Below are 15030 nucleotides of genomic sequence, written 5' to 3'. Positions count from 1 at the left end.
TTATCAACGATAGAATACACAGAGAATAGACAGACATCGCAGTACAAGGATATGACGTAATACGAGATAATAAATATGGATACTCAGTCTTTTATAAAATAAATCGACATCCTAACCATGCCACAAAGATTTTTACTCGAGTTCTTACCAATCAAGTTACAAGCTCATCTCTGTAACTAAACGTCACTCAAATAGCTTGAACAGTTGAGGTGTTGTAGCATAACAGACAAACACTCTGTATATTAGATAGTAGTGTACCTTCCGTGTTCCCAGCTTGTTTTCTCTGTACACCTATTACCTTGACGCAGGCGATTTGCTGCAAGGCTTCAAGCTAAATCGTTTATAGCTGCAAGCTACGTGCCCTGAAACGTTTTTGAAGGACCAGGATTCGTTGGATGTGTCGTGATGAATATGTAATGCGGTGTGATTGAAAGACAGTGTACGCTTTGAATAAGGCAAACTTACTTTAGCTTTTTCGTTAAGAAAATTTTAAAACGTGCATCGTATGTATTCTTGGAAACTGGATGGAAAATTTACTAAATGATACAGAGTGACTGGATGTATGGATTTAAACGGAGCAAGGGATGTTTGCTGGTATCGTAACAAGAGATGTTCTTTGGTCTCTGCCTTGAAGAAAGCGTAATATTACGTATGTATCAGAGTCACATCTTTATTTGACTACGATTTTGATGCAACTTATATTGTGAGGAAACCTTGTATGCCTAAAATTTGTTTAACACATTTATTGAGGGCATGCAAAGTACAGGACAGTAAATTTACCTCGTTCCTATTCTTACTTAGAGTATGACATCAAGATAAGAACCTCTGAAAATAATGATGTCAAACTATCGCTCCAAAATAAATCAGCAAAAGAATTTCCATCACATTTGACCTTCATTCTCCTTTAATAAAGAACAGAATAACGAACGCGAACTTACGTGCATAACATTTATTTTCGACGAGGCTTTAATAGGTAAGGAAATTGATTGTAAATAACTTTAGTCCGGTTCGAAGCCGAGTAGATTATCTAAAATTGCTTGCAGGGTAGGGACCGCGATAAAATACCTTACCAACCCCTTCGTACGTGCCTATTTTTAAGCAGTTTTGATGGAAATGAGTGAGTTTCCAAAATGTTTAAGTGATTTGAATGGATAGCCGAGGTTTTCGGAGGCACGTGAATAAATTTAATGTAGAATAAAATGTTTTTTTTTAGATTTTATTTTAAGGATTTTCCTGATTCACAAATTATTAATAGCTGCAATTGTATTAGGTACAGTCTTTGACCTTTTGTATTCCCAAAATAGCTCCTTCATTTTCCTTAATCACGTTTTCTCTTTTTGAATAATTAACTGCGAATTTAGAGTTGTCCACAACAATATTCAATTGAACAGGCCAATCGCAATTAAGTTATCACAAACCAGTTCTTAGTTATCGATAATAAGTTGTCAATATCGTTTTCTTTTTTATTGACATTCGCTCTAGTGTATATCAAATGAAACTGAATATTAGTAGCAATTTGTCCTAAAGGCGATATGAAAAAATAGCCAATGCATATTATTTACGATTTATGATATATATTTTCCGTTACAAATACATGAACCGCCACAATACTGGCTTTTTCATTTAAAAATATTTATATTCCATTACCCTCTAATAAAAGTAACACGAACGAACCGCTTGCCATAACTTCAGTATTTACAATGCCTTTAAATAAATAAAAAGTAATGTACTATGCAATGTTTGGGCAGTATTTTTCATTTAACTGGAGTTCGTAAGAAATGGTATTGTTTCATGCTTTAAGGTGTGAGTTATGTGCATACCAGAATGTTCGGCGTTATGCACAATGGAGTCGGGTCAGGCAATATTATGGATTTAAATTACATTTTTTATAATATATTTTGTAGATAAAGGCGTTCCTGTGTTGTTTATTTTACTTGACGTTAAATTTACGTAACATTGGCTTTTACTTCAAGTTGTATACACATAAACTAAGGTGTATTCAACTTGGACGAAACTTTTTGAAATAAATTGATTATATAAATTCCTATAGAGACTGATAAATTCAATGCTATGAAAAAATGAAAAAATATATCAGCCATAAAATAAATAAAGAATCCTTTGAATTTAAGTTTTTACGAAAATTTTGAAACAAATATTTTCATTACCTAAAAAGCCCCTTATAGAGCTATCAAGTCGAGCTATAAATGTTACAGTCTATTAAAAATACTACTAAAACTTATCCCATTAGTAAAAAGCCATTGAAACGCCCCCTAAAGTTTTAACTAAAACTATTTTACACATTAAGAGTGTTTATGATGTCATATTTTTGTCGTAAAAATGCATATCGGAGTATTAAGACACACGCGATGTTGGCACGCCCAGACATCTAGCTCTCCAGATAAGATTTTAATCGTTTCTCACATAATACGTGTTGTGAAGACAGGGGGTTGTACTATTTTTAGGGATTTTATGTTATAGTCTAGTACTAATAGTAACTTTAGGTACCTACCGCAATATTAACGTCCTTTGTTATATGAATGTTCAATAGAATCTTACTTTATTTTTCGGGTATAAATAGAAAAACACTACCTCAAGAACTAAAAGTGTTGTATTAATATTTTTTTTATTGGACAATCTATTTTCTACCGCACAACGCGTATTACTACTATTCAATGCATGTATCAATTAGTGTACTATCATGGATATAAAATTTTAGTTTTGAAGTTTTAAATGAATTTTTTTAACTTGGGTTTCTATTACCTATTGATACCGCCTTGTTTGACTGTCAAAAGATTTTATTTGAAATTTATTGTAAAAATCGTTGCATTTTGTCAAACTGTCATAGTCTAGATTAGCCATTTTTCTATTCTATCTGTACGGTAAAAAGAGGCTCTATATCATAAACCCATGTTTTTTATTCAAGCCTCATTCACCATTCCTTTTGCGCACACTAAAACTGAAACAAAAATAAAATTACTTTAAAAAACTACTCATTGTACACTAAGAAGTTAATCCGTTAATGCACTTAGACTTGAAGTAGAAACTGCATAGTTTTTTATAAAAAACGTTGTATAAAACTTTGTTTTTTCTGCCACGTGTCGGGTGTAACTCGTGTTGGTACAGCTATGTGGAAATAAAACTACCCTCCCTCTCGCGAGTGCTGACACGCGCCAACTAAAAGGTTGTTTAATAGATAGGCAAAGCTGCATTGTATAGGAATTTATATTACAATACATACGGTTAAATTGTATCATTCATGAGGAGCATAAATAATTACGTATGGTAAGCATGGTTGATATCACTTCGATTGCGTTTTCAGATAAGCTTTGATGATAATAAGTACCTACATTAGCTTAATAATGAGTGATAACTAAATTTTCTAGATTACTAGCTAACCCGGCAAACGTTGTAGTGCCATATATTTTTTTTTAATTATCACGTATGAAAAATAGATGTTTGCCGATTCTCAGATCTACATAATATGCTCACAAAATTTCATGAGAATCGGTCAAGACGTTTCGGAGGGGAGTATGGTAATGAAAACTGACGCGAAAATTTTGTATATTAGATTATCTTTTAGATCTTGCTGTTAATGTATCGAATATGGAACGTACCATTCGTATCGTCTTTTTGTATTTTTCCCACACAAAGCTGTAGGATCTGCGTTTGATTCTCTGTCACATAAAAAACAAAGATTGCATTACATTGGATTTGAAATCGATTATAATTTGTTTACAACTTACCGAAGAAGCCAAACGAACTCATTCAATTCCATATCCATCTTTCATCTTCCACTGATGTACTTACTAAACGCAATTTCCATGTACAAAGAATAAGTAATTTTACTTACGCTATATTGGTAGTAAGATCAAAGCATAAAACATACTTTCACGAGTTCGTTGATCATTTTCATATAACATTTTTTCTGTAATATCCGTTTCCCTCGTTTTAATATGAATGTAAATATTTGCAGAATCAATTCTTTTTTCATTTGTAAATGTTCTTTTTCATCAAAGTAAAGAAATAAGGGCATTGTGTTTATATCTAGACGCAGGTAAATAATGTGTGTACGGATTTTGCGGTTAATATCCGGGTGTTTCTGCGTACGAGAATAGAAGACCAATTTTCGTATGAACTCGAAATGTTGTTGTTCGAAAATTGCTTTCCTATTTGTTTTAATTGCATGCAATAATATACTGTAGACAATAGTCGCGGCATCTTTTCCAATTATCCAGGTTTATTTCTTAGGTAGAAGTTTTAAGAAAACCAACTGCATACATACTTGTAAAGGAATGTAATTTTTACATTTTTAATCGATAATGTTTTGGTGTCAACATAATAATTATAGTATTAACTATTGTGATCAATTTTAGAGAACACCGCTTAAAACTGCTTTTAACAGATGTTTTCTCAATCGAATTTGAAACAAAACATTTCAACAGAAATTTATAAACAATATTGTTTTGCAATACTTCTTACTTTGCAAAAGCAACCAATTTATGGTAGTAGAAACCAATCGCAAATATTATTATACCGATATTATTTACGAGAATAATATAAAGCAAACAGCTTTATAAGAAATCTGAAAATAGAGGTTCTTACTGTTATCTAATAAATAACATAGTTAATGAATATGATGCCAAAACCAGTGCGTGGATACTCTATTTAATTAAAGATCAAAAAAGTAAAAGGGTACTTTTTTATGAATTTATATTAAGAATATTTGGTTTTCTTTTTATCCTAACATCCTTACGAAATATAAGGAGGTCTAATAATCAATTTCCTGTTCGAATATTAAGTGAGTATGATATAAAATATAGCTTTTTATGTACACCATGAAACTCCCGCATAATCTAAATACAGAAATTCATTATGAGTAACAACACACGAACCTCGCTAATATAATAGAAGCTTGAAGTTTAAAACAAGCTTGAAGAATGACAACATATTTCTTTACCATTTTAAAGCACCGTACAGTAGTCCACGCCTGACTGTAGTCAACTAAATACACGGATTAAATATATTTTATTATAAAAATACTATAAAATGCCATTACAAACAACTCACCGAAAACAATGAAAAGGAGCCGGCTAAACCTAGCGGAATAAAAAGGTTCCATTCAGACAAAAAACGGTTGTCCTAAAAGCACTTCTGGTCCAGACAAGTACCTATTTAACGAAATGAAACGACAAATTCGTATAAGCTGGTCTATCTATTTAATTGTACTCAGATTTATAATCATAGGCTTTTAACACATGAGAGAATCAGTTACAAAAATTATACTAGACCTATTAACCCTCGGCAAATATTTTGCGAACGAGATTTTACAAAATGTAATGCCATTATCGTTACTTATGGTAATTTTAAATTGTACATAAAGGGTAATATGCGGACACAGGCGAAGCGAACCTTCGGATAAGCAATACGAAATAAAGCCTGTACGTTATATTAAAATTCACATTTCCATTATGAAATCCGACGAAACCCTTGCGTCCGTCCTTCGACCACTTTGGACGAAAATCTAACACCTTTAATTTACTCCAAATCCCTTTTAATTTAACGAACGGCACGTTCCCTTCATACAATTCCATGACCTCCTTTTATTAGACAGATTATTTTAACACATGCTTGTACCCAAAAACTGACAACTTTATTCGGAATGATATAATGAGCGTTACCTCACTTCAAACCAGCTGTGCCATTGTTCCTGTCATATTAAAGTTTTATATGCATGGATCGGCATAATCTGTTTGAGATTTTGTATCTTAATCCTGTATATATAAGGGTACATTTCGAGTGTTAGATGGAAAGATGTAAGTTTGTACAATAGATGTTACAGACGCCTCCATACATGTGTGTTTCGACGTTTTTTATCCTGTTTACTGCGAGTTGGGATGTTGCACGAGTTTTTAGTGCTCTATTTCTTCTTAGTGTTATTATGGTTTCAGTTTGCAGTTTTAATGTGGATGTGGCTTTTATTATTGTGAAATGTTTGTTCATTCTAAAACTCTATACGTTAGAAGTGTCATTTGGAAATCTTCATAATGACATAAAAATAAGAGTTACATCGACAACGCTTTTTATGTTAGCGTATTCGATGTCATAATTGATTGGGGTGTAACTTTTTCAATGAATACAAAATGAATAGCGGTTTTCCAGTAAATTTCCTTAAAACGTCAAATAAAAAACGTTGTTAATACGTTTGATTCCATCCTAATACAGAATCGAAAGTAACGCTAATTCTGAGAACCTTTTAAACAGAACCACTTAAATTAGATAAAAAAATCGTTTTAAGTATTCATTGCCGGATTTCTAAGTAAAACAGATTCGTAACGCGTAGAATCAGAAATGTATGAATGGAATCCAACATCAATGTAGGGTGGGAAATGCGTGATATTTTCTCCAGGTACAGAATTTTATCCGTTTACAAGACAGCTATAAATACAGGAAATAAAAGGAACATTTCCCATACAGATCCCGGATTAGGATGTAAAACGATAAATTTTCGTAAAATTCTACCGTTATGATCCCAAATTCCACTCGGATGAGTGTATGCACGGATCGTTTAAGGTATTAAGATGAGCGAGATAAGAAAATTATAAGAGCACGGGTTACTGTTGTGGGAGAAAAATGTGACTAGATTTTTACCTTTGATTTTCCAAATATATTATAAGATTAACCTCTACGTAAGCTTTTTCACTTCTCATTTCTTTGCATTAATTGTATCACAAGAATGATTATTGTATTATACAAATTCATTGACAGCATTAACTATCGATTGGTTGGCCTGAACTTTGTATAACGCCTTTCTAAAAAGTATAAGAATACTAACTCTTAATTTCCCTTTTGTCACGTAATTAACCAATTTCCTATTACAATAAGGCCGCTTATTTCCATACAAATGAATTGGTACGCTCAAAATATAACCTAAGTCTATAATAAAAACAGTGACACCTATTTTTGCGCCTATAATCTGGAGAGGGGCTTAGCGGATCTAATTTACTTATGTAAATTACAATATAAAGGGTATTTCTAGCAAAAACTACTATAGTCGGTCCACATAGTATGGAGTTTTGTATATAAGGTTTGCGGCTGACGGAAATTTACAAAATTTGATACTACTTGTACTTATTTTGGAATTACTCGCCTTCTAAGGCTTTATACTAAAGTAATCTATAGCGAACACGCAATGAGTTTATTATTTTTTTCATACTTTGTGTATTTAAAACAAAGTAATTATCATTTATTATAATCTAGCTAAAATCGTACATACCAAGCCTTTCTACTAAGTTGCCTGACTACGGATACTTACGGATGCCAAATAATTTTGTCGGACAAAATAAACCGCTAGTATTAAAGGGTCCGGTTAATAAATGGTTTCGGAGTGACAAGGCGCTTCAATTTTTTACTTTATATAAGTCTCGTCATATAAATGAGCTATGACGCGTTTTGCGACGGTCGATAACCTAGATTTCATTAAAAGGCAGCTCGTAAAACTTCGTGGTTTTCTTTTTGTGATAAGTTTCAAATATACGACACTTTTTTCAGGTCATATTGAAGAGAAAAATACATTAGTTTTATAGTGCTTTAGAACTTAAGAACTTTTTCATGTCAGGCATATTCTTTGGAAGTATTTTTTGCTCGCTTTTTAGTATCACGTGCCTAGTTAATAAGCTCATTATATCAATTTCAAAAGCGTAGCGTAGTGGTTAACGTGGTCACCTCGCCGCAATAATCGTAGCACCGTGTGTGGTGGGTTCGAATCCCACCATGATAAATATTTCAGTTATGAGTTCAAGGATCTGTTTTCGGACTGGGTGCTAATTTACCTTAAGTATACAAAGGTATGTTTCTAAATTATTTTGTTGCAATAAATACAAGCCCATTTAGTTTAAAATCAGATGACAGTATGGGACTTGTCCAAAGATATTTATTATATAGTTTATGTATGTCCGCAGACTAAATTTTTTTCGAACCCTAGTCTAAAACCTTTTGGCTTTTCGATGTCCTTCTAAGATGTTTACGTATAAGTCTATACAAACATTGTCTAGATCGAAATTTCCCTACAGATTTCCACAGACTGTTGTTTTATATTCGTATACTTACGTCATTGTTTGACTTCATAATATTGGGCCGACGTTCGACGTGCTTATTGTTAGAATAGACTCAGATTACTTATTGACACCTATTCCTAGCTATCTATTCGTAGCAGCTTTTTATTTGCTGTATGTCTGGAGCTTTGTCTAAGATTAGATAAGTATTGACAAGATGTTAAGCCATAAATAGGTTAATTGTAAAATTACGCATGATTTAATGTAATTTTATTGCAAGTTTTTATAGCTTAACCAACCAACTAGTCTTAATCCAAACAAAGCCTACCGATTTTTTTTAATAATTGTATGACTGTTAGCAAATCGTGTAAGGGATTTAAGGATAATAAGGCAGAGGTATAATAATGTCGTGCCAGTTCATGAGTCAAATAAAACAAAGTAATATAAAAACCTTCTTTTATTTTCAAAACAATCTGTACTTATTAAGTACAATAAAATTTTACCTAGCGTCGTTTTTTTAACAATGAAAAATTACAAGGTCCTTAAAATTATTAGTTATATTCCACTTGACACTTACAATTGATGCGTCTATGAAATGAACGAAAATAAACTTTAGTAGCTAAATTATAAAGTCGACATTAATTTTATATTGACATAACAGTGGTTGACTGTTCTCACGTTACGTTATGATTAGGTAGTATTGACATTTTTTAAAGAATTAACGCGAAGAATAACTTTGTACAGAAATTGTAATTTGCAAGAAATTAATGCGTGTTAGTCTTAGGGCCCCTTTTTCGATTCGGGAGGAAACCCTTGCCCAACAATGGGACAATAATAGGTTCCACAAATTCATTAGGATTAAAAAATAGTAATGAATAGTAGTAATATAATGAATAGAAAATTATATTATTTTCCCATTTAATTTGAGAAAATCGACATCAAAGTTGCCATAGTGACGCTCCCTGACTCGAATCATTTAGCATCAATAATAAAAGAAGGAAAACACACGCAATACATACATTTGTATTATTTATTTACGAAGTTTGTTCACGTCAAAGTCGTTAAAACGACGGACGGATCTTAAGGTTATAATATTACTTAAAGTATATTTACAAACCATTTGTCTAACATGACGTGAGAACATTCAGAAAATACAAAAAATATATACATAGAAAGTACAACACTAAATATACCTATTTTAATATTAACATTTCAATTACATTAGCCCTTTCAGTGCGAGGGCAGAATACAACACTTTGACACCAAAATTTTACTTGTCGCTTCAAAACATCAGTGATGCGTTAATGAAATCTGTAGCGCGATTCTGTACAGTCGGTACTGTCGAGTATCGAAAATTTGACATTTAGAATGTACTGCCAAAATAATTCCTATGACGCACGTCAGAGGCGCTGATCAGATTTTCATACAAAATTTCTCGATGACAAGCCGGTTGTCGGTAGTAGTAGAGAATCGAACTACAGAATGATGCATTGTAGCGACTCTGGTCTTTTATAGTTCGATATTCAGATTTTCAAAATTAGGCTTTCTTTTAGATTTCGTTATATCAATTTAATTAACATTATTATATTCAGTTTTTCTCTACATTTACAAACACAAAATAAAATAAATATATTTATTTACCAATTACAATATTAATACTAGTAATAGACTATCAAGTAAATTTAGAAATATATTTACATAAGTAATATCGCATAGACAGAATTTTTAAGCCAGTTATTTACAAAACTACAGAAATTATAGACATAAACCAATTAGTTATAATATTTTTTGTGGCTAAAATGACGTCGACCCAGCTCAACTAAACATTCGGAATAAAAGTCAGTCTAAATGTTGAACAATTTGGAGGTAATTTTACAAAAAAGTCGACCAACTGTAGTTCTAAATGTAATTATTCTTTAAATGCATTATTTTCTCAATAAATGTTGCTCGAAAAATTGCTAAATGACGTCATTTTACTCAAAAAAACATCCACTAAAGCAAATAGCATCGTTATTTTATTTGAGAAATATATTGTCGATATGTTCCACCGGAATCATTGCTTTACGAAAACGTTTTTATCTACATACAATTTATTTACAGTCTTCACATTGTTTTTTACTTAAATCTAATCAAAAATAGCTAATCAATGTCTATAACTTTCGCCTAGTATCATTTCGATCACCGATATCTTTTAGAAATTGCAATTTGTCCGCTGTATTCCGGTACCTGTGTGAAAAGAACGCAAGTTAATAAATGGTACAAAAATAAAATACCCAGTGCGATCACCGGAATATTATGTGTCAGTGTCTTCATATAATAAAGGTCAGTAGCGAAAAAAAAATCCCGACACTACTACTACTACACTAATATAGTATCTAAAGACAGTCAGTTGAGGGTTATTTTTCCGTATTTAAAAGTACTTACTTCGATCGTTTTTTTCTTCTTACTGTATCTACTGGCGTTGCTTCCACGCATAAAACTATAAGTCTAGTACTGCACGCATATCTGTAACAAAACATCGTTATAACGTCCAAGTCACAAAGTATCAAGTTTCGCTCATTAAAACAAAGTGTAAACACGTGCCCACATCTGGCACAAACAAATATTACACAATCAAGTCAGACCTGCTCAAAGTAAACCACATCGCAATCTTTCCTTCCCTTATTTCTGTTTTTACAACGTTATATTTTATTTTTGTTACCAACTAATTAGGAGTCTTCCTTTCCAAATATTAGACAAACGAGAACACACAAGAAAATTATCTTTGAAACTTTACATAACAAGCGGCTCCTGTTTTCACTGAAATATCAAAACCACTTACGTTTCTTGGTCTAAAAGCTTATTGGAGCGAAGCGAGGACGCCAGTCCGAACTTGTCCGGATTACTGCTGTGCCATGCGTCACAGTAAGCGTCCATTGCTGGCTCGCCGTTGGGATTCGCGCCGTGCCACACGGCTTTTGTTGGCCTGCGCGCAATGGATACGGTACATTACAAATCTGTCGCGAGCAACGTAGATTGGAATTCCGCAGATATCTTTCAGAGATATTGGTTTTATTAGACGCAATATGAACATAAATATTATGTGTATGTATCACAAATTCAATAAGCTCCAGATTTCATAACAGACAATACAAGGTTTGTTTAATAAAACTGATTGATTTACGTAACCATCCGTGATAATCAGATGTAGAGGCACTACAATATTAATATTTTACTGATTTGATGGAATATTGATTTTGTTATGGTGACTCTTGAGCTATGATGTAATCAAGAATCAAATTGAAAAGGAAAGACGTATTTCATTTTCGTTTAGGCAAATATTAGTAGATTTTCGACGGCACGTGTGTCGCAATGGTCCCGTCTCCATTCGGAACAAATATTTTGTAAGTTCCAAGAAAAGTAGTTTTGGTGTCCATGATTTTATATGGCTGCGTCCCACTAAAAGAAAGCTACATATATACTGTAATTTAATTGTAACAAAATAAGTATGGTATATGTAAGGGTATTATGAACTTTTGTTCTAGTTTAATAATCGAGTAGTTGAATAAATAATTCTAATTACTAAACTCGTCACGAACTTTGCCCATAAACAGTTCAAGGACAATTACTAGATTAAACTTCATTAATTGTCTCTTGAGGCCTAGATCCCAGCTTCTTTGTTTAGAGCATAATATAAATACCAGACTCTGTTTTGAGAAAATTAAACGTCAAAAACAGTGGCCACAAAACAAATACTTTGTGACAAACTGTCATTTTCAGTGAAATTTAAAATTTGATGTCTAATCTGATTGACTCGAACTCAAACTTAATATTTAAGTCGATAATCTGTACTTATATTTCTCACCGTTTTCACATATTAAGTATTATGTAGAAGATTATCAATAATATTCCGGTCTTCACCATACAACCATTGTTCCATATATGGATTGCCACTTAGTGGTATTTGAACTGAACGTTTTCGTGCTTCAGAGAGCGCGTCGTCGTCAAAAAGACGGTCCCGACATGGCTAGCAGTCGTAAGTAAGTCAATCACTTAAAGGTATTTTTGGCGGCTTGAACAAACTTGTCACTATGTTGACCACTAACTATACAATAAATAAACAAAAAAACTGCCCCACTGATACTATTTCTGGACTTAAGAAAAGGGTGATGGGCGGTAAAATTACAAAAGTACTTGTACGAAGGAAGAAATTCTATTTGTATATATCCTTATTTATAAATGTCATGACGTTGAAGGAATTTAAAATACATCAATGGACCATCAAAGGTCTATATTTATAGATCAGATACACCTTTTAGAACTTTGGTCTTTGACTGGCTTACCTTTGACTATAAACGATAATATTAGATGTGAAACCGATATAGAACCTTTTTCGTGTACCGTAAAAACTTCAAAGTAAGATAAAATGTGTTTTTTTAGATAGCTGACACATTAATAAATTCTTTTAGACCGGAAAATTATAGGTAGATAGCAAAAGTTTAATACATCAAAAGAATTATTTTGTGTATAAAGTACGTTGACTGTCACACTGAAACGCCTTCAACTTTCTGAAGTACTTTGCAGCCATGACTTGTAATTGACATAAAATTTTCTCTTAATTCATTAATAGTAGGTATTTCTCATATTACTTTCTGATATACTATAACATTAGAGATCCAAAATATGAAATTTTGCAGTAAGTAAACTATTTTATTAGTTTATCTGTTGTTCAGGTGAGTAGTCATGGAAATAAGCTCAATTAATAGTCTCTGTGTTATCAGACTTTACACTCTGTTCTTGTCATGTTAATAAAATCATCAATCGTTTAGGAAATTGTTCGTAAAAATTAGCCTTTATCGTCACTTTCTAGGTTACCAGCGATAAACTGTTCTTTTCTACCCAATTTCATTTCGAGTCAAATTCGTTATAGTACTTCCAAACAACATGTGACAGTTAATAATATTGCGTGTCAGAAAGTCACCTGTCACACGACCACTACAGTGTGTACATATTACTTATTCAAATCACTAAACGCACCATCATTATAGCGGACGTTTATTCGTCGACTAGCTGACTCGCGCAACTTCGCTTGCGTCACATAAGAGAATGGGTCAAAATTTTCCGTTTTCGTAACATTTTTTACTGGTAGTCTGCTCCTACTGGTCGTAGCGTGATGATATATAGCCTATAGCCTTACTCGAGAAATGGCCTATCTAACACTGAGACATTTTTCAAATCGTACCAGTAATTCTTAAGGTTAGTGCGTTCAAATAAACAAACAAACGAACGAACTCTTCAGCTTTATAATATTAGTATAGATTTTCAATTTGGTTCACCAAGTAATTCGGGGTAATAATATTTTGATAGCCCATTGATTTGGATCTTCGTTTCTGCCGTTATTGTGTGCAGTTAATATGAGTTTGGGTTTATTACGATCATGTTCCATTAAATAATTGACGATGGTACAATACGAAATGACAGGCAATTATTATCCGTGAGTGATATTTTATATTCGTTTTATTATCATTAATGTGATAAATGTGTTTGTTAGTAATTCAGGAAAGCTTTTAATGATTTTGTTTTATATTTTGTGTTTGTAATTTAAAATCACTATGATTCATTTTATTTAGCTTTTTAATAAAGAGTATTTGAGAAAACCCTAGTCGATGCGGTAACTAAAAATAATGCAAAACGGCCCCAAAGTTTTAATATACATAGCAATTCCCAATATTGATTCATGTTTTGGCTATCACCAAATTAAAATTCACAGCTTATTAATATTGTTCCGTTCAGAAATTATACAAATTTTATTCATAAAATGTTAGTTACTTACCATCCAGCGTCCATGAGGACATTTTTGCCACTGAAGCTGTAGATCCTGGGTGCGTGGGCGAACAATGCTCCCGACCCATCGAACATTTCACCCCAGGAGTTGAAGAGAACGTCTCCTCTCGTATTCACTACTGGAATCTCTCTGTCCACCCAACTTACTATAGAGTCTATTGTTTGGACCCTAAGAAAGAATTACCTTGTTAAAACACCATACAGAAATTTTATTGATCAACTATTTTAGTGTATTTAGATGACTGCATTACTGATGATTGTCTGATCAATTGAATTTTTATCAGAAATGTTGATATTGTATGATACAAAAAAAAATCTATATCCCGAATTTCACAAAAAAGAACATTTTTTGTTGGGAATTTTTAAATTATACGATCCAAAAAAAAAGTTTAATTATTTTATTAAATAAAGTAGGATATGCACAATCTTTTTGAAAACACCGTTGGCTTGACGACGGGGTTACTTACCTTGATGATATAAAAGCTTTGAAAGTGCCATCCATATTAGCTCTTTGTGCTTGTCGTCTACATTCATAGTTGCTACTGCTCACACCATGCATGTCTCCTGTATGTGGCTCATTTAAAGCCGCTAGGCGAAGCTACGAAACAAAAAATAATAACCGTATTTTTAAAGTTTCTTATACAACCAGCTCCAAAAGTAGCTGATCATACTCAATCTTTTGAAACCCTATATACTGAAGTGTCACATTATTCCATGGAAAAAACATTTGCCATTGATTGAAATGTTTAATTCTAACTCATTTTGATCAGTTATTTATTAAAGTTACGTAACGCAGAGGTTTTGAAAATATGAAGTTTTTTAGCTACTTTTGGAGCTGACTGTACTGGAGTGTATATTGTGTATACTTGGAAATGTTTTAAAAGTAAAAGAAAGAATAATATCTTTTAAAAGTTTGAGTTTTGCTACAATTCAAAGCTCACAAAAAGAAAACCGTATCAGACTATGCATATTCATAGCTTGTCCGAAAGTTTCTCAGCTTGTTAAAACTGCCCAGAAACAACTCGACCTTCAAATATATTTAGCTTGCGAACGAAGTAAGGTCAAGGTGAGTAAACTGCTGAATCACTTATTTCCGACTCCATTAAACAAAGGCTGGTCAATGTGGCTATCTTTTCTTACTTCGATTTAAAGGTAC

The 15030-nt window shown here is 32.6% G+C and overlaps 1 protein-coding gene across 1 annotated transcript in view; it reads right to left on the bottom strand.

The window, feature by feature from the left end:
* Positions 1-8493: 8493 nt before the first annotated feature.
* Positions 8494-15030, bottom strand: part of LOC142978213 (uncharacterized) — a 92184-nt gene continuing 85647 nt past the window's right edge. The window contains exons 19-23 of the mRNA XM_076122554.1: positions 14342-14472; positions 13864-14043; positions 10873-11016; positions 10476-10556; positions 8494-10277 (exon numbers count right to left, since the gene is read on the bottom strand). Coding sequence (XP_075978669.1) covers positions 10202-10277; positions 10476-10556; positions 10873-11016; positions 13864-14043; positions 14342-14472 — 612 coding nt within the window. The 3' untranslated portion in view covers positions 8494-10201. The remainder of the gene's footprint in view (positions 10278-10475; positions 10557-10872; positions 11017-13863; positions 14044-14341; positions 14473-15030) is intronic.

This window comes from Anticarsia gemmatalis, chromosome 14 (genome assembly GCF_050436995.1).
Source record: "Anticarsia gemmatalis isolate Benzon Research Colony breed Stoneville strain chromosome 14, ilAntGemm2 primary, whole genome shotgun sequence".
Lineage (NCBI taxonomy): Eukaryota > Metazoa > Arthropoda > Insecta > Lepidoptera > Erebidae > Anticarsia > Anticarsia gemmatalis.
This window is presented reverse-complemented; position numbering and strand designations above follow the sequence as displayed.